Source organism: Lepisma saccharinum, chromosome 18 (assembly GCF_977018435.1).
Source record: "Lepisma saccharinum chromosome 18, izLepSacc3.1, whole genome shotgun sequence".
Classification (NCBI taxonomy): Eukaryota; Metazoa; Arthropoda; class Insecta; order Zygentoma; family Lepismatidae; genus Lepisma; species Lepisma saccharinum.
This window is the reverse complement of record NC_139246.1, coordinates 17,761,355-17,776,031: the sequence shown is the minus strand read 5'-3', so window position 1 is coordinate 17,776,031 and position 14,677 is coordinate 17,761,355. Positions and strand designations below refer to the sequence as shown.

The 14,677-nt window shown below is 41.0% G+C and overlaps 1 protein-coding gene across 1 annotated transcript in view; it reads right to left on the bottom strand.

Annotated features, from left to right (window-relative positions):
• Positions 1-14,677, bottom strand: part of LOC146001885 (phenoloxidase 2-like) — a 73,642-nt gene that overhangs the window by 36,963 nt on the left and 22,002 nt on the right. The window contains exons 7-11 of the mRNA XM_083139593.1: positions 11,437-11,538; positions 8,782-8,949; positions 6,817-6,945; positions 5,370-5,558; positions 3,894-4,032 (exon numbers count right to left, since the gene is read on the bottom strand). Of these exons, the coding sequence (XP_082995719.1) occupies positions 3,894-4,032; positions 5,370-5,558; positions 6,817-6,945; positions 8,782-8,949; positions 11,437-11,538 (727 nt within the window). The remainder of the gene's footprint in view (positions 1-3,893; positions 4,033-5,369; positions 5,559-6,816; positions 6,946-8,781; positions 8,950-11,436; positions 11,539-14,677) is intronic.

The window sequence follows — 14,677 nt, the reverse complement described above, 5'->3', positions numbered from 1 at the left end:
TTTACAAAAATCTTGGATTAGACAGGGTTCCACACTTGAGCAAAAAGCTCATATGGGCATGTTGAGCTTGTTTTAAGTGTAGGTAAATCTGCCTGAGGGGGGTTCATACTTTCCTGGGTTTATAATATATACTTTCCCACTACTGGTAAAGATTAATAACCATTTCATTTCTAACATAATTGCAACGTAACTCCCAAATTAGGCAAGCAATGATGAAAATCAACGTAAAATATTAGATAGATTTTGTGACTCCTAATATGAGACAGTTTATTATTATGGTAGTCCTATTATGAGACCGGTCTCATATATTGAACCTCTTCCAGGTCTCATAATAGGACCTTCGCAGGGTAAACAAATGAACAACGCTATCTCTCTTACAAGTGGACGAAAACTAGCAACTAATTACATGGTACAACACACACACTCACCACTACGAAACACAGTAAAAAGGGGATCAGTAACAACTTACCTTATCCATTTTCAGCAGCTAATTTGCAAACGGCAGCAAACTTTCCACGAGCACGCTTTCTTTTTCACATTCGCTGCGTCACCAACTCTACGCACAAGGAGCTCACGTGACTTCCAGTGGTGCTATGGCGCGATTTCTCCTTGTGTTTCAGCTTCTTTCCGCTAGGATGCAGCTCTTTGTTTACGAGATACATGGGGATCTCATTTTAGGTGCCTATCCTCATATTGGAAGTCTTTACCCTATATACTCCTCACAAAAAGTTTTGAATTTTGTTATATTAGGCACAACAAGTTTTGAATATTATTGTATTAGGCAAAATCCGGGAACTTTTCTAACGTTGGAAGCGGCCCACCCAGCGTCGAATGACATGGGTACCTGGGGGAAACCCTGGGGGGTAAAGGCGGTCAGGGGCGTGATGCTGATCACATCACCCCCACTCACGACCGGATCAAGAAAGTGTGGGGCGTTACCCCCACACCCACTATACGCCTTCATGGCGTGGTGCTAAGCACAGGGGATCACTTTATCTTTTTTTTAATAGGCGATAGGCACGGTGGCGTATGTCGGCGAGAAGACAAGAACGTCCACCGGACAGTAGTTGCATACCAAGGCTGTGTCTATCACCTATTGTCTAATGTAAGAAAACAAGATGACCGTGCTAATGAAGTCCATCTACGCCTGTTTAACCTAACTTGTCCTTATCCTGCACATGAATCTGTTACGTGAGGTACAAAATTCTGAAAAAAAAATTTAAGTCATGAATTTTTGCTATTTTCGTTAATAAAACGTGTCGTCGAAAATTAGGCTCCAAGGAGGTGTTTTCATTTTCCTCAGCCTGCATCATTTTGACAGGAGCGTAAATTCTAGGCTAGCTAGCCTATCTGCGAAGCCTGAAGTCTAGAGAATAAAATTCAGGAGAAAAATCTATCACAAATTGTAAATAAATATTATTCATATCAGTGAGATGATGATGCTGATTCTGGAGTTGGCAACCTGATTTCCTATGAGTTGGCAACCTGATTTCTTGTGAGTTGGCAACCTGATTTCTTATGAGTTGGCAACCACATTTCTTATGTGTTGGCAACCTGATTTCTTAGGAGTTTGTAAATTTATTTCTATTCATAGCCTAGGACCACGTGACATAGTGAGATAGCCCAGATACTGGCTTCAGTATACGCCACTGATTTCTGGAATACCTTATCACCTCTGGAACCGTACGGCACTTTCAGTGTATAGTCCATAACAATTATGGTGTATTCACATATTACTTTATCGGATCCACCCTCCCACCACCTCCACAACAGACTTCATGTCAGGGGCATCCTAGATTTGCGATTTCAAAATATAGCAACACTGTCATTTCGCCTTATCACCCATCTCTAGCCCAATCTAGTTCGCTGCAGTTTTGAACACACTAGGTGGAGCGCAGGTGCATCCCAGCGTCAGACTGGTGCAAGCAAATTGCGTTCAAAATAGCACTGTTCTAGTTTATTACTTAATAAGGGGATATTAAGATATGTACCCAGATTAAGTTTATAATGATTTGTATTAAGTATTACTAATATGGCGGCCCTTTCCTCTATTAATTTGTTAGGTAAAATTAGTTTATATATTCATTAGTATATTCTCAATAATTTTAATTAATAATAATTCTATAGGATTAATTTTATGATTATACGGGTATTTATTTATTTTTGAGGGAACTTTTGCTCATATTATATTATTAATTTTAGGGTGGGGGGTAACGCTCAGGCTGATGCCTGATACACACAGTGACAGCCCGCAGTTTCCACGGTTCAACGGACATTTCTGTGTGCGGTGTTGCCACCTTCCACGTACATATTTACTCCGTTGAATAAAAGTCTGCATAATATCGGTTTCGCAATGGGAATTGACAATGATAATGGATTTTGAAAACAGATGCAGAGAGCTTCAAAACAAGACCAATATTGTATTTGTAAGACTGCCCAATATTAAAAAAAAAAGTTGTCTCTCAAAATTGATAATAAATCAAGATCGCACCACCCGCTTTTGATTTATGGAATTTCAAAAATAGCGATCGTTTGCAAATCTAAAAACAAAAGGCACATTTTTTTTGTTCTAACGGTGATATAAAATACAAGAGATACTCTAAAAAAAATTTGTTAGCATAGATTAACGCAGAATTAAATAAGCTAAATTTTGATGTAACCTGTACAGGGTGTACTGGTTAATTTCTAATTGCAGTCCAAACTCTAGTATCTATAATTTTTAATCCGACAGTAGTGCACTTGGGAGATGACGACCTCTATATGCGGATGACCTTCGCTACTCTTCGCAGAGGATAGGAAGGGGGGGGGGGGTAGGTTTCCGTAGTCGCCACCTTTTCGCAGTCTGAGCGGTCGACAGCTCTTACAAAGTGCAGAATTAAGGACCCTGCGCACTGAGACACCGGAAGCGCAGCAACAGAACGGAACAGTTTCGCTTCCTGCGTCTCAATGGGCAACAACCCTCAAGATAACCTTCAGACTTCTAGCCGGAATTCCATGCTTCGGTTCCGCACGTCCCCTGTAGTAAGCGTTACACCATTTGATTTCAATAGAAGCAGACGACAGAAGTTCTGTTGCCGGATTTTTCCTTGTTTCCCCGCGTCTCTGAGTGTGCGGTCCTTAATGCGCAGTGGCTAAGGCATTCTGTAGCTCCTCCCCTTGCTACTGCGCAGGTGTTTTTTGTCAGGCTCAGGGGTGCCCACAGGGGGGATTCATGACGCGCCTGCGTCATGGGAATATTTTTTTGGGGGGGCGACAACATTTCATAGTTTACCTACCAATTCTACATATCTTCACACAAAAATGGGAGGGTTGTTTCGTTTGATTGACTTGTTATTGATTTTTAGTTATGGTTATTAGATGTTCAGCATCTACTTCATGATTTAACAGTTCCACAATAATACTATTTCCTGTAGCAAACATGAAAGTGGGCTATACTTTTTCTTTCTTTAGTATTTTAATTTCAACTGCGATGAAAGGTTTCGAATGTCATGCACCTCTCGATTGTCGGCATCTCGGCCAGTGAACAATGGTTGGTGTTTTATTTCAGTTTTGGTGTTGGATGATTTCAGACACGATTAGTTTCGCTTGTATGTGTTCCTGTGCTACGACTGACTGGATAATTGTAAAATACTGTCAGTTTTCGTTGTCTAAAGCTTACATATTTCGGAAATTTATTTTTTAAAAAAAGGTTCAAATTATTCGCATTCAAACAAAAATCAATTAGTGTGTTTATCCAAACTGTATTCGTTTGCGTATTGGGGACGGGGTATGATGAACAATTCTTTTGGGGGGATTTTGATGAAAGACTTTGGGGGTGATGCGTCCACGACCTTGCTCAGGCTTCACCCGCAAAGATACAGCTCATCAACTCTAACTGGTAAGAATCCACTTACGTGTAGCCACAAACTTATCCATCTCCATCATCAAGTCTCTCTGCTCGTTGAAAGACGACGGACGACCTTCCTCGTTGTTTTTAGGCGCAAGGAATAACCTCACTGTCCCCTGCTGCTGAGTGCCTGTGGTATTCTCCACCTGGAAAAACAACAACTATGCATGAAACAAACACGTGAGCACTCTTGAATTAGAAAAATGTCTTCCAATACTTTTATCATCTTCTGAACATGTTAACAATTACTTTAACCTTTAGGCTATTTTATAACTTCTTGTCATTTAATTTCAGGTAAGTTCAATGTCAGCAGCAATACATAGGATCGAAACCAAAAGGTGAGTTCAACCCTTTTATATGCTTTGAATGTGGTTACAGCTAATGAATCATCAAACATAACCCAGAATGTAAAATGATTTTCCATTTCCATAAAAGTAGTAGATTTTGATATAATTTTATACGGCATTTCCAAATTAAACCTTATTCCTTCTCCGTCACTTCTAATAGTCTACGATTTCAGTCATGCATTTTGTTTTATTGCAGCTTACAATGTTATTTTGGTCATTATGATTCGTGCATTTATAGGTTTGGCATGTCTTGGCAGAGATAGGCTCAAATTTGCATGAAGTGCCATCTATGCGTCTACATTCTTACATCATGACTTTGTGCTGTAACAAAGCAACATTACTTGCCAGAGTGCATATTAATTTAGTTATTAATAAAGGGTGTTCCGTATAGGAGGCCGAATTTGAATTGAGTGCTATTGTTTTGTTTCGAGGTTGGCAGCCCTGTTCTTACCAATGTTGGTATCTGTTGTCATGCCAATTAATGTAGCCTCAATTGTTTTGACTCGTTTGTTGTGGTTACGATATGGAACAGTTTACGATTGAGCAACGTGTTCTCATTGTGAAGACAGTTTACCAAAGTGGTGAAAGTGCAACGCAGACAGTGTGTGCCCTGTGATTTCTTCTTATGGGAGTTTGTGAAATCGCAGGTGTACGCCAACAAACCACGAACCCTTTTGGAACTGAAGGCGGAAATCATACGGGTGATTGGAGGCATCGGGACAGACATCTGCGAGAGGGTTATCAATAATTTTGTGGAGCGTATAAATGCATGCAGACTCAGTAGGGGTGGACATATGCCTGACAATGTGTTTTATAAGTAAATGGGAGATGTTAACTAATATATCAACTCGTATTTTCATGGTATTTTCCCTATTTTTATTTAATTTTCCAATTCGGCGTCCTATACGGAACACCCTATACTTGCGAATATATTTCTTGGCTTCCTCATATTTATTTCAATGCATGAACGGATTTAGGTAGAGCCCCGAAGCCCCCTAAATCAGGACCCTGCTGCCATACCTTTGCCCAAACGGTGGCGACGCCGGTGTGTTACCGGAATGTGATCTAGACACTAGAATGATAGTTATTTTAGTAATAATTGTTGGCAGAATACAATAAATTGGGTAAGAACTCACCGTTATTGTGTAGGTGAAGTTTTCGTTCTGCAGATGTGTGTAACGCACAATCACTGGTCCATTTCTCATGAAATCCACCCCGAAGCTTACGTCGATGTCGCTCTGTTGCCAGAACGTGCCCAGTGTGTTCCTTCTTCCTCTGGGAGTCTGGACTTCCACGGAGGACACTCGAATTCCAGGAAAATCCAGCTTTAGGAAAGAAAGGACAAATTTGAAAAGAAGTCTCGGATATGTCAGTTTGAGATTTCTAATTTTTGTGATTCAAGTATATTTATATTCAAGAGAGATTATCACAAGTATCAAACCATGAATGCCTAGACAGTGTTATTTGGTACCCAATAATATATTTTGAGATACTACACCTGGCCACATTGCAAAGAAATCCCGTCACTCAGCTCCGTGGCGCCAAAATAATTAATCGGCCATTTGCGCAAATAAAAGTACAAAATGGCAGCAGCGTATGACGTACAATGATATAATGACGTATCTATCTCCAATATATCTTCCTCGTGCACTGGCGTGCGCAGAGGGGAGACTGGTGGGGCTACAGCCATCCCGAAAATTTGAGGAAAACATTTTTAAATGAAAGCAGTAATTACTCGGGAAAAACAGAGTTGAAAAGCAATCACCCCCTTAAAATGATCTCCGATTACATACTGTGTAGTGTATATCGTCTCATTAGATAATCTGAGCCCCTCCCCCTCCCCGTCCCAACGAAAATATCCTGCGTACGCCAGTGTCCTCCTGTATCAACAAATGCCAATGAAACTGAAATGTTGACAGTGCAGGAAATAACATGAGATATAAAAAAACAAGGTAATGATTACTGGAAATAAAAGGTATGGTTGTTTATTTACTGGTGAGCTTGCATTGTTGGCAGAGGCGTCTCGTGAACGCATGCGGTGAATGCTGCGCATGCGTCAATTGTGGGAAAAAGGACAGCTTGCTCTGCGACGACATTCATGAGCATTTCTACATTCTAATTTCTTCATATAGGAGAAGTATAAGAAAATGAAAGAAAGTAATAATTATTTTCCCACAATTGACGCATGCGTCACTTCAGATCCAAGAAATGTAATATAAGCTTAGTGCAGCGCTCTCGTGTAAAATAAATACTTCTCCTATATGAAGAAATTAGAATGTAGAAATGCTCCTGAATGTCGTCCTTTTTACCCACAATTGACGCATGCGCAGTATGCACCGCATGCGTTCACGAGACGCCTCTGATTGTTGGGAAACATTAAACAGATCAGTTCTTGATAATGTTTGTGTACAGTGTCATTGCTTGGGCCGCCTATTCGACACAGTTATTCTGAACTACCTATCTAGTAACTCGAGTTGGTTTCACACAACTCCTGGGATCGAACGCGTGACATCTTCATGGTAGTGTCACAGTTTACCAGTGCGTCTTCTTATACGGTAAATAGGATTTAGGAGTAGCCAATACCTGTTCAACAGAGTAACGAGGGAGCAGGTTCTTGTGTTCCTTGAAAAGCTCATCTACCAGTCTATGCCACCTGTAAAATACAGGATCTCTCATTGCAGTTTCAGGAACTCCCATTGGACTAGCCAATTCCTGTAAAAGAAATTATGTTCATTAGTATTTATTTGGAATGCTTATGAACAAAGACCATCGAGACAAATAAAATAGAATAAAGATGAAAAACTTGAAAAGAGCAAACGTCGCGGCACCCTGTGAAACTCTAGGCGCCCTATGAAATAAATATTGTTTTCAATTTGACAAGAAAAATATCTTAAAATATCCTTGCTTTCTTCGCTCCCAATTCTATAGACGCTTTAAGAGTTGCAACACATTTATACTTATGGTTTAATAACAAATATCATTTGTTCATGATGATGTGATATGGAAGGTACCGATTAATGTCTAAAAGTATGAAAATTTAAAACGTTCAAAATTGGGAATACCGTATTTCACCACATAATCGACACAGATTTATGCCAATTTTTTTTTGGTATGAAAGCGGGGCGCGACCATTATGTAGATTTTTTAAAGAAAAAAATGTGCCAGTATTATTGGTACTTAAAAGCATTTTATTACGTAGTAGTCTTTGGTGTGTGGATGGATTAGGATGCACGGAATACTCGTGAATATACTTTAAAATTGAATATTCCGAATCGACGCACATCATTTCTTCGTCACAGTTTAGCGAACATTTTTCCGGTCTGAAGATAAGTTAACACATAAGTTGTTATTGATTTTTGCATTATAATCGAAATATTACATTTGAGAAAATTTAGTACAGTGTTGCAAAGTATGGACTTACAAAATGTAATCTTCTTTGTCCAAAGACTCTGCGCCACTATCATTGGTTTCGTCACCTGACGCGCCCATTCAACAATTTCGCGATTACAGTTATGATCCAATTTCTGGACTGAAAGAAACAGGGTGGGATAATTATGAGGTACCGTACTCTGCATGTATGGCATTTGAAGGAAGTGATTATGGAGGTGTATATATACTAGGAATGATCGGAAAAAAGAATACAAAGTCTACAAATTCCAGTAGGTATTTATTAGACGAAAACAATAACAATAACAAGACGTGGCGGCGCTTGTGGACTCGACAACATTATACTTAAGTTTATGTAACTCCTGATTTCGCAAATATGTTGCAACATTGTAAACAATTTCTCTGGCCTGTCCTCTAAGGGGCTTTCCAGAGCAGATTGTGGATTTCGTTGGACCCGGCATGATTTGATTTTTGCATTTCAAAAATATGCAGCCAAGAGTAAAGAGCAAGAACATTTCAGTGCTTTAAAAAAGAACACAGGCAAGCGTGTTATCAGATTGCCTTCGCGTAGTGATTGTTGTACGATAAACAAAATAGCCCCCACCCCACTCGGCTTAAAAAAATAACAGGCCACTGCTCGATGTCGCATTCAGAAAATGAAGTCATTCGCCCAGTAGTTCTCTTCGTTATAAACGTTAACGCGCGTGCGTAATACTACAGTTTACAATCCACGCACCACACGCATTTTCAAAGATCGGATTCAATCAAATGAACCACTGATAAACTGATATGAGCCGGCACCGACAATCTACACAGTAAAAATAGTTTGTCATATTTGTTTTAGCTTAATTTTGCTGAGTTGGCACCACTCGTAGTCTCAAGGCCAGACCAGTGCCCAGAAGAGTGGTGGGGAGGATGACGTAATAGGAAGTGCTCCGCAGCGATCTGCGCATATCGGGTCTTAACTTGTCAGGCTATAGTGTTCGAATTTTATCAAGAAGTGTAAGTTGGGAGAACAAAACATATCAATGACGGGCGCGTATACCTACTCTGACGCATTTAATTTGACCTTGATGCGAACATAACTAAACAACTTGAAAATTTAGAAATTAACATAAAATTCAGAAATTAAGTTGTAGAAAGCATTCGGGATTTACTTACTAGATATCGGTTGTCAGGATCGTGGATGTAACCTATGATAGCATGGCCATTGTTGTGGATGTCTCCGTAAAAATCCAGGTTGACTGAGAGCACAGTGCTGGCCTCTACGATGTTCCCCAGAAGATCTATTCCAGTCTCTTCCGTAAGTGGGACTTGATTTCCACGCCGCTGAAGAATATATTGTTAAAAATATATATTAATTATTAGAGCAAAGGTGTCGATTTTTCAACTTAAGGAGTGATTTTACATTTTGCCTGCATTATTTCAAGGAAAATTAAGAAGCCTACATACATACATACATACATACATTGGAAATTTCCATAAGTTTGATGACGTCATGATAACAGTTGAATGGTCTCAATGTGTTCTCTTCTAGCCAAGTGGCTGACTGATTAAGGTACGTTGGCAACAATTTTTCTTGTTGTACAGATGTAATGAACGTTGTGTGATTTTAATATTTTGTTATAGTTGTCTGTTGCATATAAACATTATTTTGATGTGTTTCTTTGAAAGATAATGTTAATGTGAAAAACTGAGAAGAGTACGAGATTAAAGAAGAAATGGAAAAATCATGAATATTATGCTGTACTCATATTTTGTACTCCAAATGCTCTGGTGAAACTAAATATTAGAGCAAGTAAACTGTTTTCAAACTAATTTATTTGAAGTTTGAATATTCTTCAGTCCTACCCTGAGAAAGCTTCAGTGTAGGCAGAGTTGAGTGTGAATGTTTCACGAAAAATTAGTTAAAATAGATAAAACACTCAGACACGAATTTGTTTATTCTACTATTTTGATTGCTAGGTTCCTTTTATTTATTTTTTTATTCTAGTAATGTATAATTATTTCAGGTAGATTCTGCTTTCTTTCGGTGACTACTATGACTCTCTCTTTCATTCTCTCTCTCTCTCTCTCTCTCTCTCTCTCTCTCTCTCTCTCTCTCTCTCTCTCTCTCTCTCTCTCTCTCTCTCTCTCTCCTCCCGTTTCTTGAACATTGTTTCTTCCATAATGATTTATTGTAAAAGCGAACCTCAATCCGAAACACGTCCGCTAAACAAAGACCTTTCCAATACAGGGTGTCTCAAAAGTAATAGTGCAAACTGACCCAGGTGAAAGTACACGATAATAGAAGCAAAGAAGTCTCAGTAAACATGGGTCTGCAATCGAGCCGTTTTCGAAATAATCGCGAATGTGTGGCTACAAGCCGATACTGCCTTCATTGTTTGTAAACGTCGTCCTAGTTGGTAAAATGCTGATAATACAGTAAGAAAAGTCATTGGAGACCTCATTGCTTTTATTGAACATTCTACTTGCTGATTGTATCCATCCTGTTTGATTACAACGCCCTCTCTCGGAAATGTTCTGTTTTGTAAACAAAGAGCAAACCTCGGAACGCGCAAGGAGGAAAGCACTCTGTGTTTACAAAATGCAATCAATGACGGCTTCTAACCACACATTCGCACACATTATTAGCATTGTACGAACTAGGTCGACGTTTACAAACAATGAAGTCATTGGCGGCTTGTAATCACACATTCGCGATTATCTCGAAAACGGCTCGTTTGCAGACCCATGTTTACTTAGACTTTTTGCTTCTATTATTGTGCAGAGGTGTTCATTTTGAGTCAACCTCCCCTCACCCTCACCCTCCGAGATCGCAGTCGCCCTCGCCCTCCACCGCCCTCACCCTCCGAGATCGCAGTCGCCCTCCGCCCTCCACCGCCCTCACCCTCCGAGATCGCTCTCGCCCTCGCCCTCCACCGCCCTCACCCTCCGAGATCGCAGTCGCCCTCGCCCTCCACCGCCCTCACCCTCCGAGATCGCAGTCGCCCTCGCCCTCCACCGCCCTCACCCTCCGAGATCGCTCTCGCCCTCGCCCTCCACCGCCCTCACCCTCCGAGATCGCTCTCGCCCTCGCCCTCCAACGCCCTCACCCTCCGAGATCGCTCTCGCCCTCGCCCTCCACCGCCCTCACCCTCCGAGATCGCAGTCGCCCTCGCCCTCCACCGCCCTCACCCTCCGAGATCGCTCTCGCCCTCGCCCTCCACCGCCCTCACCCTCCGAGATCGCTTTCGCCCTCGCCCTCCACCGCCCTCACCCTCCGAGATCGCAGTCGCCCTCGCCCTCCACCGCCCTCACCCTCCGAGATCGCTTTCGCCCTCGCCCTCCACCGCCCTCACCCTCCGAGATCGGAGTTGCCCTCACCCTCCACCGCCCTCACCCTCACAAGTCTTCCGGAGGGTGAGGGTGAGGGTGAGGTCTGCCCTCACGAGGGTCGCCCTCCGGAGGGTGAACACCTCTGTTATTGTGTACTTTCACCTGTGTCAGTTTGCGCTATTACTTATGATACACCCTGTATAATCTATACTCTGTCCTACAACTCTGTGAGGTAAGCAAACAATAATAAGTCCTCTGAACGCCTGAGAATGGCGGAAACTGCTTCGCTCCACCCACTCTCTTTCTCCCCTTTTCTACCGTTTTGCACGGCGTGGTTGTACAGACTCCTGGGACAGACTGCAATCTGATGTTCAGGTGCAAGTTAAGGTTAAAGAACTAATATCCGCGTGCATCCTTTATTGCAGCTTCGGTTGCATTGCTATTAGTAAGCTTATAAGTTTTCCTTAAGTGATCCTAAAATATGTATCCTTTACTTACATCCACAACTGATCCTTGCCGGATGGATGTTAACACTCGATCTCTCCACTGATTCATGTCATTCACCGTAAACACTAAAAGGTCCTCAGGACGATTCATGTTCTGTATTAATAAAACAAAAGACATAAATAGCAGTGTAGCATAATTCGAGACAAAGTGAAAAATACTGGTAAATTAATTAATTAACACAATTAAATACATATATTTGTTACATAGGAGTACTAATGAATTTATTTCGATAGGCCTTTTTTTGTGTGTTTTGGATTCGTCCATTCTGCCACTGTATTTGAGCCTTAAGAAACGTCAGGTAACGGTTCCGAATGTTTAATGATTTTATAGGAATAGGAAGTGCTTTAGAATACTGGAAATGATTGTTGAAGTAAGTTCGAAGCTTGGAGAAACTAATTAGCACAGTTAAAACTTTTACTAAGTACTATTTACCGGAGAAAGTTTGATTTGAAATGTAACTTACGCGAGCAGGCGTTCTTGGTTCACCTTCAACTCAGACACTAGATTTTGAAGCTTTTCATGTGAGGCTCGAAGGGGTTTCGTGCTCGAGACCAGATATTACGTAATCGGGTGTTTCTTTAACGTATTTAGGAACGTTATTTTAATTCTAAGAGCACTAAACGTGGACCATCTAACCCAACAACGAAAGGATTGACAATATTTTGTCAATGCTAAGAGCCCTAACCTAACAACAGAAGTATTTAGCGACGAAATACTCCTTCGCACCCCATGCACGGGAAGTAGATGGCAGCAGCAGTCCGTATCAATATCAATATGTGTATTCATCATTAAACATTACAATAATGCAATAGATGTCGTCATTGGTACAAATATAAAACCTAATACAAGAATAGTATAAACATAAAAATATAAGACATAAAACAAGAATAGTATAAACATAAAAATATAAGTCATGATACAAGAATAGCATATATATATAGCAAGATAACAGTAAACAAATTGCTGCTCGCAAACCAAGAATAATACAGGAATATATGGAAGGGAAAAGTTGTTCTCCAGAGAACGTGCAGTAAGTAATTTCTTACGTAGGTGTTAACGGGCACAATTAGAAATAGAACCGTGTAAAATGCCTGTGCACCATGATAAATTCGGACTTTAACAATCGGAACTTGGACCAGCATATATTCAATCGGAGTAATTTAACAGTGAACAAGTCATAACTATAATAATTTACTTTTTTGATCAAGGAAATCTTTCAATAGCTCACTTCTTATAGTCGTACCAAGAGAAGATAGACCGCGGCCAACTCGTGACCTAAAGTAGACAGTCATTTGTTCACTCTTGAAGTTTACCGTCTGGCTTGTGCTCGAGTGCCACAGTGTTGCCATATTTACAACTTCCCTCCTTTGTTTCGCTGCCAAATAATTTAAATATTACGTATCTGCATTCGGGGTATAGGTTCCCCCTCCATGATGATACAAGCACTTGGCTCTGAATGAAGGTGACGACGATGCATTGAAGAACGCCGCACAATTTCGCAACGCAGGGCAGGATTGCGTGCCAAGCATCTGATTGCATCACCCACGCTTTCTTCGCTCGTTTACGGTTGGAAATTCGTCGACAGAGCAACTGGATTTTCTTATCTTGGTAGAGCAGTAAAGATACCACTGATTAAATACACTGATTGGACGCCATTGGACCATTAAGTTAATGTCAACTGGAAACTATTTCTGAAATAAGCAGCCTAACTACAGTGGCGTGCCCAGGACTTTAGAAGGGGGTTGCATATGCTTCTTTTTCTTTACTAATCAGCCCTGATTTTGCCATCTTCTGCCTCTGGCGTTCTTTTTTTTCTTGGCCAAGAGAGGTTATGACCCCCACCAACCCCCACTGTCTGGTTTCGCCTTTACATTAGAACAATAATTCCCAAAGTTTTTCGTTTCACGGCGCCCTTAGTGTGGTTAGGTTGCTTGCCTTAAGTTAAAAAATGAACATATAGGCCCATTTCAAATTCAGAAACATTTTGTGTGACAATTGTAATTAGTGAGAGACATTTCTCATTTCGTGGCGCCCCTGTAAGTTATGCACAGCGCCCCAGGGCGCCGCCGCGCCACATTAGGAACCACTGTCTTAGAAGATCTCTCTCTCTCTCTGTCTGTCTCTCTCTCTCTCTCTCTCTCTCTCTGTCTGTCTCTCTCTCTCTCTCTCTCTCTCTCTCTCTCTCTCTCTCTCTCTCTCTCTCTCCATCCTTGCATGTACGTACAAGAGATGAATAAAAGTAATGCCTCTAACTTTACAACTCATCAATAGATGTCAGTACTCATGCAGTACAAGCACTTACTAATTCCCTGACACCTCTTCATGCATTCAGTGTAAGAGAAGATGATAAATGTAAAGGGTATATAGGGTGCGTTCCGAAAGTCATAACGAAACGAACGAATCGAACGAAAGTAACTGGGCCCGTGAACCTGGTGAAACCAGTTATTTTACAGACTTATGGGACGCTCTTGACGAAAGCGCAGGCGCAGCCTTTTGTTTATAAAAATTTTCCGCATGGCGTCCAGCGGAAGGCATTTCCTTCCGACAGAAATAAACTCTATTGCGGATAGTGTTACTCATTTTAATCACATTGTAAGAACAGTTGAGGCACACTCATCTTGTGCATGTTGCTTCATAACGCTCTCTGTTAAAATTATAATACAATTCCCGAACTAGTGCAGTTTTAAGCCATCATGCACCCTCGTTGTCTGCAGGTAGCAGACGATTCTCACCGAACAAACCAACCTCCTGGCTCGTGCGTTTGGTGAATCTCGTTCTTGCACGAGACGCACGGAATGCAACTTTTGGGACAGCATAATGAACCTCACGAAACGCACGGAAGCACTTATGGAACGGCCAGTTGCCATAACTCGTTTAACGCGTTAAACTCGTGCGACTTTCGGAACGGGCCCATAGTTATAGCTCTTAAATACAGGTATGTGACGACTATTCAGAATTCATTGCTACGTTGAAGTGACATGCTGTGATCGAATTCTCACGGATGAACACTTTGCTCTTCAAGTGACGTTTACTAACGCTAACCGAATCAACTATTATTACCAGATCTCAAACCACCTCTATCGAGTTATGAAGTGTTAAATTTCAATCATCTCCTGTTTACTGAAGTAAGACTTTATTCGAAACTTGAATATGTCATTGCAATTTCCAGTTTCCTTTGCCCATTGATTTGGAGTAGACTTTCTGTTATAGCTTGACAAGTTAAGTCCCGATA